This window comes from Euprymna scolopes, chromosome 22 (genome assembly GCF_053919585.1).
Source record: "Euprymna scolopes isolate OS-2025 chromosome 22, ASM5391958v1, whole genome shotgun sequence".
In the NCBI taxonomy this organism is placed as follows: domain Eukaryota; kingdom Metazoa; phylum Mollusca; class Cephalopoda; order Sepiida; family Sepiolidae; genus Euprymna; species Euprymna scolopes.
Genome location: NC_136503.1, coordinates 21786988 through 21804487, shown reverse-complemented (window position 1 = coordinate 21804487; position 17500 = coordinate 21786988). Strand labels below are relative to the sequence as shown.

Sequence of the window (17500 nt, the reverse complement as noted above, 5' to 3'; positions counted from 1 at the left end):
TGTTTCATCTTTCACCGGATCCTTTTTCCATCGGATTTTTCGATTATCGATACTTATCGAAGACATTCCGATATAAAACATATCTAAAACCATTGCAAGATGCATGAAGTACGTTTGTTTGAAATTCTATAAAAATCGGCCCCACATTTTCGGAGTTCATGGTAACTTTCTCTCTCTCTCTCTCTCTCTCTCTCTCTCTCTCTCTCTCTCTCTCTCTCTCTCTCTCTCTTTCTCTTTCTCATACATACACATATAAACACAGATATGTCTTTATATATATATACATACATATAGATAGATAGATAGATTTCTATTTATACAGTGTCTTCCACAGAAATATATATATGTGTATGTGTGTTTGTATATATATGGGCATGTCATATGCTACTGGTACCGTGTAACCCAGTACTACCTGCCTCATGGTCGGGTCACCGGCGACTAAACTGGTTCCCGCACCAGACTTGTTTGTGAGGAGGGTGGCTAGTCTCCCTGAAGGATTAAAAACAAGACCTTCCAAAGGGCGAATGAACCCTTTTTCGGGGTCAACGTCCAACTAGCACCGTGTGTGTATGTATGTGTGTGTTGGGGTGGAGAGGGCTCCCGTAAGCCGTGATGAAGGCAACCTTTCTAGGAGAAGCAAATCTCTGATTTAAAAAACCATAAAGCGGGAGACCAGTACCTGCATTAAGCTGGTCAGCAGTTTAACTTGTTGCTGGCTATCTTGCTCTTGCTTGTTGCTGAATCTCAACATTTTGAACCGAGAGAGAGACTTAGCTGTCGTACAAAGCTAGGACTCTGTAACATCATCTGTGTATAGATACTCCCTCAGGCATTTGTCTATTAAAATGGTCTTGTGGCGATGGAAGTCATTTTGGGGCTCATGGACTTTAAGTGTCTCAGGGAGTGGCACTCGTCTAACAAGACGTTGCAATCATCATATATATATATATATATATATATATATATATATATAGCCGTGTATATATGTAGATGTGTATATATATGTGCATGTATATATGTGTGTGTATATATATATATGTCTATGCATATCTATGTGCGCATATATATGTGTATATATTAATGTATATGTATGCATATCCATATATATATGTATGTATGTATGTATACTTGTGTTTAGCCATATTACGCTTTCAAAAAGCAAAACAGCTGCCTGATATGTATATTTAAAGTCGCATTTGGTAGTTGACAAAGAACACTTATGTACTTGCTGGTTAAATAGCGTTTCTAGGAGAGAGGATAGGGCGAGATGACTGGTCAGAGGAAGGTGAAGGCCATTGAATGGTCACTGATTAGGCGGAGTTAACGATGACCATTTTTTTTTTTATTATTTGTTTGTCGTTGCTACTCTTGGACCGGAAAAGTCAATATCAGTCACCGCTTTTCATGGTTGTTTAGACTGACAGATGTTTTATGGCTTCAAATTTCGAGAACTTCCGTGTTTGCTAAATAATGAGAATGACCATATGATGTGATAGACGAGTGTTTGTAGGTTACAAGGAGTGCTGGAGGGAACGGTGCACGGACAGGCAACGTTTTATTTCATTTTAGCACATAATGTTATTACTATGAACGTTTAATGGCGTTGGTTTGGATTGCGGTCATTAAAGTGGGACTAATAGCCCATCGGTCTCTATGCAATCACCTATTTTTATTTCAAGTTTTTTTATTTAAAAAAAGTTTAACTGTTTCTTGTTTTCTTCATTTGAGGACTGGTTTCTTCTGTAGAAAGCAACCATTTAATAAATCGCCTTACGAGGACTTTTACTTTTAACCGATCATTTGTCCGAAACATTAGCATGTCCAGTGTTGCGACCATGTACATTTGTTTATATTAATAAAAATATATCTTGCTCTTCTTTCATTGAGCACTCTTAATAATCTCGTTAAATTCATTAGTTATTACTCTTGAATAACTTTAACCTGCTCTCTCTCTCTTTCTCTCTCTCTCTCTCTCTCTCTCTCTCTCTCTCTCTCTATATATATATATATATATATATATATATATATATATATATATATATATATATATATCGTGATGATGGGTTGATAATAGTGAGGAATGCTACAAGTGTTAAATGTGATCAGATTAGGAGAGCAATCCATAGGGACATGAAAGATTTTGGCCTAAAAGTAGAAGTTAATGCTAACTTAAAACAGGTTAATTTCCTTGACGTCACTTTAGATCTGGATTCAAATACTTATAAACCATATATGAAGGATAACGCTAATCCTATTTATATACACCCGCAGTCTAACCATCCACCATCCATTATTAAACATAAACCGTTATCTATTGAAAGTAGGATAAGTAACAATGCATCTAATGAAGTAACTTTCAATGATTGCAAAACTATTTATAATACAGCACTTAAAAATAGTGGGTATAAAGACATAGAGATAAAATATAAAGTAACTAACGCTAGCACAAACGGATCTAGAAATCGTGGTAGGAAAATTATTTGGTTCACACCCCCCTTTAATATTATGTTGAAAACAAAACTTGATACAAAACTTTTACAACTTATTAACAAGCATTTCCCACCAAATAATATATTACATAAAATATTTAATAAAAATACATTAAAATTAAGTTATAGCTGTAGTGATAACTTAGAAAGGATTATAAAAAAGCATAATGGAAGAATTTTAAAGACGACTAATAGAGAAGGTGAAAATACTAGTGCAAACACTGCGGTGAATAAATGTAACTGTAAAAAGCCTGAGGAATGCCCAATAAAAAATGAATGTCTGACCTCATCAGTAGTATACCAAGCTAGGATATTCCCGGTAGAGAACCCAAGGGACGAAAGATTCTACATAGGGAGTACCCAAATGACTTTCAAAAATAGATTCTATGGACATACACGCTCGATGAGTAATCAAACATATGAAAAGGACACTTCCTTATCGTTATATTACTGGAAATTAGTTAGAGAAAATAAAACACCTAGTATAGAATGGAAGATTATTAGGAGGGCCAATACTTGCCACTCATTGATCTCACCATGTACATTATGCTTATCAGAAAAACTTGAGATAACTAGGTTTAAAGACAGAGATAAATTATTGAATATTAAACAAGAAACTGCTATATCCTGCAAACATTTCAGAACACACGCACTTAAAGAACTCTAAATTAGTAGACCAGAACAACTATAAGTACAACTAACCCCCATCAAATAACCCCCCCACAAAGAGGATAAGTGAGGTCGCAACTATGATCATACCCGTATGGATTACGTAAGTCGCTTAATATTCTACTTCATCAAACAGTTATAATATTACTAACCTAAATAAGTACCTGTATGAAGCTATACTTGAACCAAACGAGTAATAGATTGTTTTGGGTGAACCTCGTAATAATGTATGCATATGGGTATTTTTGGGTGTATGCATGTATGGATATATGTTCTTTATATACCTGGTTAGGAAAATTAATTAAAAAAAAAAAAGGATAAATGAATAAATAGATGAAAGAAAGTAAGGAATGAAGGATAAATGAAAGAAAAGGGGGTAAAGAAATTAGGGTGAATAAATAAAGATGAAGGTAAGTACTACAATATATAAGCTTGTATACTCAGTTTGTATAACCTAAATACTCTGATTTCTGTCATGTGTTATTATATATTATTATTGTATCGTTATACATCTTATGTATATCTGCCTAACCATCGAAAGAGTGCTTGCTTAATATGAAGATAGGCCTATGAACTTCATGCTGAATTCAATATAAATTTTTACGTAGTATAAATTTTTACGAAAAAAACCTACAACTTAGGAAAATGTAACAAGCGGGTGGGGGCATGAAATATAATTATGCGTGTGGAGTTTGATAGGAAAGGGGAATTTATATGGTAAATGTATTCATGTCTGTTTCTACTTTAGATGTATCATTTGGTGGCAGGGTACATGTATATATATATATATGTCTATATTTGTGTGAGTATGTATGTATAAGTGTATTTTTTGTATGCATGTATGTTTGTATATATATATATATATATATGTGTGTGTGTGTGTGTGTGTGTGTATCTATATATCTGTGTGTATGTTAGTATTTGGATGTATTTGTATGTGTGTACGTATGTATATGTATGTATATGCATATATATTTCTGAACTATTAGAATAGGCTGTCTCGTATATGATTGTTGTAACAATATAGATTATATATATATATATGTGTGTGTGGGGGGGGGGTATCTATATATCTGTGTGTATGTTAGTATTTGGATGTATTTGTATGTGTGTACGTATGTATATGTATGTATATGCATATATATTTCTGAACTATTAGAATAGGCTGTCTCGTATATGATTGTTGTAACAATAAAGATTACAAGAATGTATGAATGTCCGAATGTTGTTTATATGTATGTTATATGTATATGTATCTGTGTGTATGTGTATATATATATATATATATATATATATATATATATATATGTATATATATATATATATATATATATGTATATATATATATGTATGTATGTATGTATGTGTGTGTATCTGTACAACCGTCTGGAGTGTAGGAGCATACTATTTCATATATGAAGGAGTTACCACGCTACTGAAGTAAAGAAAAATGCCATTATTTGTCTCTGTATGTCTGTATGTGTGTGTGTATATATGCGCGGGTGTAGCAAAGTGTAGGCGTTGATAAGTATATTTATATATTAATATATATATGTACATGTTGGGTTTAGATAAATTTCGTGTTTTATGTTTATTCATATTTTGTTTGTTTATATTTTTATTTTGTTTTTATTTATTTATTTTTTGTTTTGGTTTATTTACCTTATTGTAATTTTTAACTTTATTCATGCGTAGTTTAGAGTTATTGCCTAGTTTCAGTACGTGTGTTTTGAGTAAAATAAAAGCGAACAACATAAATTCGCTTTTGAATATATGTATTAACGTGAGTGTGTGTGTGTGGCGGTGTCTGTGTATGTGTGTGTTGTGTGTGTGTTGCATGTATGTGTGTGGATGGATGTAGATTGAAAGGCACCGGTCAGTACTTAGTGACCATAGCAAATGTTCTTAATTTACAGACTCCAAGACAAAAAAATCTAAATTCTCAAGTATCTTATGCCATAAAAACCAAAAGATAGGTTGGATTGGGGGGAAAGGGAAATGAAAAAGATGTTTACTATCTTCAAAGACCTCACTTGTCCTCTAACCGTTTTTATGACTTCCACCCAGGTTGCATTCTGACTTGATAAACGAAATAGGAAAATGTATTTGGTTGGAATATCACTTTCGACGATAATTCTTGGCCTGAAGACGTAATCACCCAACGTGGGTGATTACAGAAACATGTATGCACATATGTAGCCACTAATGTTTGTATAAATAAAATTAATATATATATATATATATATATATATATTTATATATATATATATATATATATATATATATACTTTTGATGACTAGCCTCTTAAAAAAACACTTTCTTTTGTGTTACCTGACGAGGTCATTTAGTTATTTATAACTAATTGATTAAAACATTAGCATGATCATGTAGCAACATTAAAATAATGTTAATGTTAATATAAATAAAAGTATATCTTTAGCTAATTTTTATTGAACACTATCATATAAATCTCGCGAGATTTATTGGTTCTTATCTTTGAATATTATAAACCTGGAATATATATATATATATATATATATATATATATATATATATATATATATATATATACACGCACACACACACACACATATATATATATATATACACACAGTCTAGCTGCACTGATGAGCTGTGAAACAGCGAAACAGTACTGTATGTGGATGACTATAATGCTCTTCATCTTGAGTTGAGCATATTGAGAAGTGATACACGAATTACCATTGGCGTATAAGCGATACTCTTTGTGTAAACAAATCGAGCTAAGGTATTTTGGACAATGTCAAAACATCGTTAAGCTCACGACTCGCTCAGCAGCCGCCGATAGCACAATGCTTAGGAGCCTTGACTGTCGTACAGACGGTCGGATTTCAATGCTGGCTTGGAGGTAGTTGCCTGTCTAGCCGCACTGATGAGCTGTGAAACAGCGAAACAGTACTGTATGTGGATGACTATATATATATATATATATATATATATATATATATATATATATATATATATATATATATATAAAGCAACCATTTAATATATATACAAAGCAACCATTTAATATATATATATATATATATATATATATATATAGTCATCCACATACATTACTGTTTCCTTGTATCACAACTCATCAGTGCGGCTAGACTAGCACCTTTTCCTAGCCGTAGATTGAACCTACAACCATCGCGTTGATAGTCGGCAGTTCCAACCAATGGATCCTGGATCGATGCTCATAAACGTCTCATCAAATGCCTATCAATTATGTTTGCTTAAATGAGAAACGTTGCCTAATTACACATGATTCAGTATATGTATGTGTGTGTAATTAGTTTTGAAAATATATATGGCAATTAAGCTACATGGAATTTTCCACGTTTCATCTTCGTTAGGATTCGTCAGGCTCTCTGTATATTACTAAAAGTCACCACGTATCAAATAAAAAATACCCCTGGAGGTGTTAATGAGCGTTAGACAAACAGTGAAGCACCGTCAAGATTGGTAATAATGATGATTTAAGACAACTACGGAACTCAAATTTCTTTACGTTAGATTTGAAAACAACTATGTTGTGGACATCAAGGTAGCATTTCTGCGGTATTGTGTTTCACAGATGCGTGGTTTTACGAAAGAAACTGGCCCTGTCGGTGGGGCATTAGAATACGCCGACTGCCCCCCCTTCCAGAGAGTAAAAGTCCCTCAATGGGGGTCCTGGATATGACTTTAAACTATATCCAGTGGTGAGGTCCCAGCTTGTGGGCTTTGGGGAGTGTAGAGCCAGCCTTTAATTACCATTGCTCCCAGGTCCACTCTGACCCGGAGTGGTAGTACCTGTTAGGGTCCTAACTATCGTTTAAATAGAAGCCGACGCGAAAACAACAAATATATTCTATTAAAAAAAAATTTTCTTCAAAATCTTTGGATTCGGCATTAAATAACCCGAAAAGGGTTGATATGCCGTAAAACAAAAACAACCAACCAACCAACGAAAGAAACTTTGCTCGTGGAAGTTTTCTTTTGTTTTAGGTACAGGGCGAATTAAAGGAAACTTATTGACTATTTTATTTAATATTTAATATTTTATCTAGATGAGTGTCTTGTAAATGTCTTACAAGGGGGGGGCATGAATTGAAGCTCAGCAGAGTACTTGCCATGAACATAACAATAGAGTAGAGAAAGACTAACAACGTCTCACCCGTGGGAAAGAGGAAGTAAGGAGTAGATCAGGATACCGCCCACTAGATTTTGAATCGGTTTTATAATTTGTTAAGTCAAAAATAATGCTCTGAGCTGCAACTCCCCAGATGTGGTAACAGTACTCCATCTCAAGATGTATCTAGTTCCTATACAGGCATTGAATTGCGTAGTATAATCGAAGCATTTTTCCAACAACTTTAGCAACGGATTTGATATACTCCTTCTATTTCAGTGCAGTTCCAGAAGATTTTCAGATGGTTTCCTCAAGACACGCGTTGTTTATTTCAATTAAAGCCAATTGGGGATCAGAGTGATTGTGGTGAAAAGAGAGAAGCTTCGTTTGAGATGCATTAAATGTAACTATCCTCTCTTCCCCACTTTGTACCACATGCTCAACGTCGCAAGATATATATATATATATATATATATATATATATATATATATATATATATAAGCAGGGGAGGCTTTGCCCGAGTGTAAAATACGCTTAAATATAATATTTTAATTTGTCCATATTTCGTATATATTATTATAGAGTCAAAAGTAAACAGCATTTGGGTGCCATTATCTAGAATCGAACCGAAACTGTAGCATTCAAAGCTAGTGACGTTATGTTAAGCATGGTAAAATGCTTAGAATCTTTTAAAATGTTCAGGAATATTGTTACATAGCTTTATCATTGAAGTTATCACTAGGGTTATCATAGAGGGGCACCAAATTGACGTTTCGTGTCTAACATAAAAGGGGAGGACCATAATTGTATTTGTTGTCATGGAATGATTATTATTAGAATGAAAGGAGATTATGCGTGTCATAAAAGAATTCCGTGTGCGTATGATCGTCTAGTTTCATATGCGGTTGTGTGTGTTCATCTCTAATTGTTCATATGCTTTTGTGTGTGTGTGTGTGTGTGTTACATGCATTTTCTTCGACATACCTTACTTCATGGGTCGTCGATGTTGATCCATCTGGAATTCATCTTCTCTTGGAGGGAGACTGGTACCTGTTAGACGAAGATTTATCACTCCAAGACGATGAATTGGTTTTATAGTTTTTTATTTTCCTTCCAGATGTCGACACAAAATATGGAAGTGAATCTTGCTTGCTTTGAACACGTCAGCGTCCCCCACCCCCAATGAAGGGGAGGGAACAGCTATTAAGCCGTCCGTCTTCTTCAAAGCCCAAATCCAGTCTCACAGATCTAGCCAACCTGACCACGTCACTCATACGTAATCTGGTCAGCTGACCCTCGGTTCTGGTAAACGTGTCTACACTCCACGTTTACTCACCTCTCTCTCTCTCTCTCTCTCTCTCTCTCTCTCTCTCTCTCTCTCTCTCTCTCTCTCTCTCTCTCTCTCTCAATCCATTCTGTAACAATGTGCAATAGTGTTGTGAGGCCGGATCTCACCCCATAATGGACTCGATATAATCAGCTCCTAAGGCTCATACGATGGAGCTTAATCTCAACGGATATTGTACCTCGGGGAGCGATGTCTTACTGATACCTGCAACTACTACTATTCTCCTTATCTTTCTCTATATCCTTGTATCTTTCCTTAATACACTTGTAAACCACTTATTACGTGTTTTCCCATGTCGTTCTTGTGTACCCAACTGAGCCCCACAACAAATAGACATTGAAGTAAGCAATTAGTAAAAGTATTGCGTCATTCTTTATCTAATAACCGTATTGTAAGCAACCGCATCATGGGAAAGAATAGACAGATTGGTTAAGAAGCTCAGAAAACGAATTGGACGTCTTCATCAAAATGGATTGGGATATAGAGCAATATCCAAAAAGTTGATGGTTTCATTGAATTCTGTTGGAACAATAATTCGGCACTGAAAGTCTCACAAATCAATCCTTCCTTTGGCCAGATCAGGTCGTCTTCGAAAAATAACCAAACATGCTGAAAGGTTATTAACAAGGAAGGTTATGAATTCGCCTACAATTACTCTTGGAGAGCTGCAGAAGGACTTCGCAAACAATGAAATTAAAGTTAGCAAGGGCACAATCATTAGAACCATTCACCTTAAAGACACCTTCTCTAGATCAGCAAAGAAAACTCCCCTTCTTAAGCCAAACCATGTTTGTGCTAGGCTTGATTTTGCAAATGAGTATGCAAGCAAGCCTCTACAGTTTTGGCATAACGTGTTTTGGTCAGATGAGACCAAAATTGAATTGTTTGGCACTCCAAAAACACCGAAAGTTTCTAGAAAAAAAGGTACTGAACAAACAATACCATTCCAACAGTAAGATTTGGAGGAGGATCCATTATGATCTGGGGTTGTTCTATTGCAGGAGGTGTAGAAAAAGTGAAAATAATAAAAGGAAAAATGAACGGAGCACTTTGTAGGAGTATCTTGGAGAAAAACCTTAAAGAATGTGTGAAGTTGCCCAAATTGAAATCAGACTGGATCTTTCAACATGATAACGCCCAAAACACACTGCGAAACTCACACGAAATTGGTTTAATTAAAAAAAAAATGAATGTTTTAAAGTGGCCTAGCCAATTCTATAGAGGATGTATGGAGAGAATTCAAATTACGGGTCCATAGAAGAGAACCTTCGAATCTGCGAGAATTGGAGAGAATTTGTGTGGAAGAATGGAATAAAATAACACAAGACACATGTAAGAAGTTCGTAGGAAATTACTCAAAACGTCTGCATGCTGTAATCAACAATAATGGTTATGCTACAAAATACTAGATATTATTTTGTAAATGTATTATAAACTTTTGCGTTGCTAATTATTGCGTTTTCTCTTCGCGTTGTGTTAAATTGGTATTTTTTTTTATTCCAACTGTTCTTATCTTAGTTTCAATAAATTTTCTATGTTTATAAAAAGTTTCATTACCATTTGGAAGCTAGAAATACAAAAACTGACAGTTTCAAATATGTATTGTAAACTTTTGCGGGCACTGTATATATATATATATATATATATATATATATATATATATATATATATATATATAGAGAGAGAGAGAGAGAGAGAGAGAGAGAGAGAGATAGATAGATAGATAGATAGATAGATAGATAGATAGATATAGGTGGTTTACAATATTATAATATGCGAGGCACTGTATATATATATATAATTATATATATATATATTATATATATATAATATATATTTATAATAAATATATATATAATATATATAATATAATAAATATATATATATAATATATATATAATATATATATATACATTTATATATATATATAATTATATATATATAATTATATATAATTATATATATATATACAGTGCCTCGCAAATTATAATATTTAATTAAATATATAATTAAATATATAAACATATGTGTGTGTGTGTGTGTGTGTGTGTGTGTGTGTGTGTGTGTGTGTGTGTTACAGAGCATATAATGAATAAATGGCAAAAGATGAAATAAGGGTAAAATAGATTCATTGATAATTAAGCGAATGATTTTATGCTACGAAACAGATACTGTCAAGAAGTGTAAATATCAATTGAATTAAAGGAATAAATTTTAAGATCGTCAAAATCATGAAATTTGGAATATAGGCTTTGGTCATTTATTCATCATATATATATATATATATATATATATATATATATATATATATATATATATATATATATATATATACATGGACATCTGTGTTCGTCATCATATTTTCTATTGCCATTACCTCTTTGCCTTGTGTCTACTTTATTAGTTGCACGGTTGATTGGCACCTTCATACCCTCCAACCATTTGCAATAGGGGGAGCAAGTAAAAAATGAATTCCCTATTTTATTAATGTTTCTTGATTTTTATATATAATTAATCTTATTCTGTTATTATAATATTCTGTCATATCTTATAATTATTTACAAAATTTTACTTATAATATATATGTGTTTGTGGAAGTGTGTGGGTGTGTTTATTTTATATTGATTTTAATTAATGATGACTATTATTATAGAAAACTAATTATTAAAATTATCATTACCCTAATTATCACGTTGTTTGTGGATTATTAATACTAATCTGATTTTATTGTTTCAATTTCTAATGATCCATTATATCGGTTATTCAGTGTTATAGATTTTATTTATCTTTAAAGTATTTTAACCTGTACTTTATTTATTCTTATTTTTATGTATTTTTATGTATTTTTATAATTATTTCTTCTTCTTTTTTTCTTCCATATTTAAAGCACTATATATTAAGTAGTAGTAGTAGTAGTAGTAGTAGTAGTAGTAGTAGTAGTATTGTATCAGAAATAGAGAATTAAATAATTATATAAGAAGTTTTATCTTCTTAACATAAGTGAATATACGAAGTGCCTTCAATAAGTTTCCACACTATTTTTAGTACGAGCACTTTTATAGATAGTACACACATGAAACTCTAGTCCCATCCGAAGTAATCTCCTCCAGCTGCAATGCACTTGTTCTACCGTTCCAACAACTTCTGGAAGGTGCCATGGAAGTTCTCTTGTGTGAGCATGCCGATGACTCTCGTCACAGTTTTCTCATAACGACAAGCTCTAATGTTGTCCTTGAGCTTAGGTAATAATCAAAAGTCACAACGAGCAAGACCTGGGCTATAGGAAGGATGAGTAACTGTCTTGATGCCCATCTTGCTGCCATGACAACGTTTTTATTTCTGATCTTCTATGCGCATCCTTCGGACAAACTTCGCCCATATCTTTCGCATCTTTATTTACTCGCAACTAATTGTGTGTACAGTTACTACGCTTACATCAAACTGTGCACTTATTGTTTCTATAGACACACAACAGTCCTTATCCATGAAATTCGTTATTTCGCCATTCAACTCTGGTGTTCTGACTTTCTTATTCCCCCCACACACACTTTTTATTATTTATCACATACTTCCTGCTTTCCTTGAATCCCTTATGCCACTCAAAAACTGATGCCTGATTCAAAGCATAGTCTAAAGCATTCCATATTTTTTCTGTGACATTTTTCCAAGTTTGAAATAGAATTTTATTGCATATCGTTCTTATAAATGATCGTCACGCGCAGATTGCATTTTTGAAATTCACCAGCTGTGACAACAAGGCTAGAGTGGGGTATATTCCAATTCCTACTTTCCATTTGAATTTTAAATCAGAAAAATTGGCCAGTCATTTCATAAGATGCATAGCAATAACATACTGAATTTTCAACAGTCTGCGATATTTTTAAATTCCTGTACAAAAACATTTTTAAATTCATGTACATAAGCATTTTTTTAATTTTTGTACAAAAACATTTTTTAAATTTTTGTACAAAAACATTTTTTAAATTTTTGTACAAAAACATTTTTTAAATTCATGTACAAAAACATTTTTAATTCCTGTACAAAAACATTTTTAAATTCCTGCACAAAAACATTTTTTTAATTTTTGTATATAAACATATTTTTAAATTTTTGTACAAAAACATTTTTTAAATCTTTGTACAAAAACATTTTTAAATTCCTGTACATAAACATTTTAAAAATCATGTACAAAAACATTTTTAAATTCCTGTACAAAAACATTTTTTAAATCTTTGTACAAAAACATTTTTAAATTCCTGTACAAAAACATTTTTTTAATTTTTGTACATAAACATATTTTTTAAATTCATGTACATAAACATTTTTAAATTAAGTTTTTGCCCAAATAAAAAATGAATACGGTGGCTACATGTCCGATTTACATTGGTTTGCCTTGGTTAGGGACAGTGCGTGAGTAATTCACCAAGTAAATAAGTTCAACAATAAAAATTTTCTATTTTGCTTCTTATGTATGTGCTGTGTTCTCTACAAATCCGTTAATAGTGTCCTCTCGAAAAGACGTTCTGTAGCACACCACGATAATACTGTGATTTATCAATGTGTGCCGACTACGTGAGTAGCACGACGTTGAGATTGCTGTCGTAGAATCCAATAATACATTCCTAGAAAAATTAGAAATGGGATCTACCGGCTAATACATGCATAATATATCCGGGTCTTTATAATGGACATTTACCTGTCGTGCACAACAAATTTTAACATTGACTCACTTTTTCATTCTGGGTCATGTTAGCTGAAAACATTATTTTGTTACGTTGTTGAATGTATATATAATTTTTAAATTATTTTAAATTATTTTCGTTTTCTTCTTTTAACAATCATTCTTCGATACAGCTCTTGGCGAGTGAGCGTGGAACTGGTCGGCTTACTTTATCTTTTCTCATTGCTTTTAAGCTTAAATATTAAAAAAGTTTACTCTTCCTAATTGCGAAAATATCTCTGTTTCTTTCTTTCTTTCTATATACATATCTATATATATATGTACGTATATATATATATATATATATATATATATATATATATATATAATATACTTTCCCGTCGTATATATATATATATATATATATATATATACGACGGGAAAGTATATTATATATATGTGTGTGTGTGTGTGTGTGTGTGTGTGTGTGTGTGTGTGTGTGTGTGTGTGTGTGTGTGTGTGTGTGTGTGGATGTATGTGTGTGTGGATGTATGTATATGACGGGAATGTTTATTAAAGGGGTAGTCACCAACAATGTGTATTTTTTAACATTATTTTATTATTCCGTGTCTTGGTTTTTCATTGAGAATTATGTTTAGATCATTATAATAATGTTTTTAAATCATTGAAATCGTTTTTACGCGTTTCAGACGTTCTGCGTAGCGTCCTCGTCAGAAATTATTTTCAAATGTGTTGGAGATGTAAAAATAGCATTTTCGTAGTTCATTTGAAGTGTTTCTAAGGGGTGGAAACGTGTAAGTGTCTACTATTCATAGGAATGTTCAATTTTTATTACTCTTTTATTTGGGCTGTGGCGAGGCCGCCGACCTCGGCTGTGATCACTCCTGTGTTGTCTCTCTCTCTCTCTCTCTCTCTCTCTCTCTCTCTCTCTCTCTCTCTCTCTCTCTCTCTCTCTCCACACACACACACACGGGAAAGTTTATTATACATATATATATATATTTATAATGTGTGTGTGTGTGTGTGTGTGTGTGTGTGTGTGTGTGTGTGTGTGTGTGTGTGTGTGTGTGTGTGTGTGTGTGATGAACTTTCCTGTGTTATTGCGCGTATGAGATTCTGACAAAAAGATTCTTCACTGTTTCAGTTGTGCTTGAATCGTTGGTGACATTTCAATCCCGTCAAAGAGTTGCATTGTAATCCAAAGCAACTGTGGGTGTAAGTGCTGGAATTGTTTGATGAGTTTCTTGCTGCCATCTTCCGATTTTCTCTGACATTGTTGCCGGGTGATGATTTTTAGCTCCAGTTTGACATTTGAAACGATATGTAGCCTGTTGCATGACCACCTCCTCAAACTTTTTATATATATATATATATATATATATATATATATATATATATATATATATATATATATATATATATATATAAGACAAGTTATTGGTACCGTCGGTTTCAAGCCCGATAGTTAGAACCGTTTAAGATGTCCATATCAAACCAACTAACAACTTTCTATACACAAAATATAAATACGCTCTTATGTTTCGGATTTTCCTTTTAATTGAGCACTCTGCTGGATTTCTTTTTCCAAAGAAACTAATCATTGCAAAAGTCAAGAAAACAAGATATAAAATGAGAACATCATATGTATTTCCTTATGTGTTACAATTGTTTCGTAGCCATTTGGACAATTTTACACAATATATTAATAAAAAATATTCCAAAATACCTACTCTTCAGACACTAAAATACATTTGTCATATATATATATATATATATATATATATATATATATATATTCATAGTCTCTATTTTAAGGGAACAAGCAGTTTGGACTTATAGTCAACCATATAGGAGCCTATTCGTGACCAGACACACACACACACAGACATTCAGCTATATATATATATATATATATATATATATATATATATATATATATATATATATATATATACTTCAAACATGGTAATGCGTGAATATATGGTTAAGTGTTAGTTTTATTCATTTAGAACTGCTTTAAAGCTTCACCATTCACTCATTTTGCGACTAAATCTCAAACAATTTTTACACTTCATACGTCACTTTCTCAACTATATTTTGAAAAAATTATTAGCAACTTCTTGTATTGAATAAATAAAAATTCAAACAAAGGCTCTAATTAAGTTAATAAACTGAAAGAAAGAACAAAAAAGAGAGAAACAAAATAAACGGGCGACATCATAAGCGAAATGTTATCAGCCCTAGCACGACAAAGAGCATCACTTGTGTGAACTCTCTCTATAAAACCCAAATAAGATGACATGCGTGTGACACTCCCGCTATGATTTATGAAGGTGTCAATGACGAAAAAGTTGCTATGATAAACAAGAGCCAATCAGAAGAAATCGTCTCTAAAATGTCAATGTGTAATTGTTAAATTTTCATTTATTAAAACAAAAGTTATAATAAAATCACTGGTGTTCAAAAGAGTCTTCAGAGTAAGTAAGGAACGCGAGAGACAATTTCTTTTGATTGGCTGTCGGTTACCATAGCAACTTTACCGTGCTACAGCTGATAATGTATCGCTTATAGCGTCGCCCGTTTATTTTGTTTCTCTCTTTTTTGGTCTCTTCTTTCTGTTTATTTACTTAATTACGTCTTTTATTTGATGCTTTTATTTAGTCAATTTAAGAAGTTTGTAATATTTTTTATGGATTGTTTACAATGCGTATGATATTGATCACTAAAAGAAAATATTATGTCAAATGCGAGCATGAAAAGTAATATGGTTTAGATTAAATTTAGAAAAGTAAAAGGACTGCTCGTTAAAACTGAAAAACAAAAAGACAAGATATTCTAGTAAAAAATATAATAAATTTTTTACTTAAAATATTGCAGCAGTAAGAATTTTTTTTTATTCAATTTAACATTATGTATAGATACCGGGCGTCCAGCTAGTATATATATATATATATATATATATATATATATATATATATATATATATATATATATATATATATATATATATATATATATATATATATATATGTATGTATGTATGTATGTATGTATATATTTGTTTGTATGTATATATATTTGTTTGTATGTATATATATTTAGCGAAGGATAGATAGATAGATAGATAGATAGATAGATAGATAGATAAATAGACAGATAGATAGATAGATAGATAGAGAGATAGATAGATAGATAGATAGATAGATAGATAGATAGATAGATGTGTGTTTAATGTTTTGTTATTAATTTTTACAGCGTAACCATGTCTACACGAACATTCGGGTTTGGCTTGAGAGCTTTCAAAAGATATCCTGAAGTAAGTTAAACATTTTTTCATTTTTTTTCAAGACTCCTTTTTTCTATACTAGTAATGGATAGAAGTCCTTCGGCAGGAAATTCATGCGAGATCTCAACCTCTCTAGCACAATTTTGTTCGTGTGTTCTGCCGAAAAAAAAATACATACTTTGGATTTTTTTTTTCTCATCAAACGAAATGCTTGCATGGTTAAGAGATTTCTGTATATGATTGAATATGTAGGGGACTAGGACATATAAATCCTAATCCCGTTACAAAAGAAAATAATGAAACGAATGGAATTGAAGGAAACAAAAACTCAATTGATGGATCAGATAAACGTGTCGTTTATTTAATGTTGAAAGAATGAATATTTTAGATATAACATGTGTTCATGTCCGCGCGGGTGTAACCATCGTTTGTTGCAGGACTGGTGGTGTAGAAAGAAAAAGGAAATGTGTGTTCATCTCAGTATCGTTTGTTCGCGCGTGGGAAGAGAAGTGAGTAATGTAATGGAACGAGAAATCGCAGTCCATCGTGTAGACAAAGACAAAGTTAGCAGTCAGCTACACGAAGATGTTCTCAGGGACAAGTTGTATATATATAGAGAGAAAGAGTGAGAAAGTCAATCCAGTTCATGGAGATAGAAAGCGCATAAAGTGTACGTACTGTCTGTTGGCTTTTTGTCCCACATAGTTGTAAGTGGTGTGAGGCATGCGCGTGCGCGCGCCTGCCGAAACGGCGGTGGGTGGTGCGCCGAACAACCACCTCGGAAGGCAGGTTGGAAAAGGAAGAAGCCGCTTATTGCTCTTTCTTTTATAGGTGTTTCCGGTGGTCTTTTGCGTATGTGTGGATTTCCTTTGAAAGGGGAAGTG

General features: G+C 32.6%; 1 protein-coding gene across 1 annotated transcript in view; it reads left to right on the top strand.

Moving 5' to 3' along the window:
* Window positions 1-17500, top strand: part of LOC145243917 (cytochrome c oxidase associated subunit FA4L3-like) — a 32030-nt gene that overhangs the window by 3403 nt on the left and 11127 nt on the right. The window contains exon 2 of the mRNA XM_080107029.1: window positions 16586-16646. Within this exon, the coding sequence (XP_079963155.1) occupies window positions 16586-16646 (61 nt within the window). The remainder of the gene's footprint in view (window positions 1-16585; window positions 16647-17500) is intronic.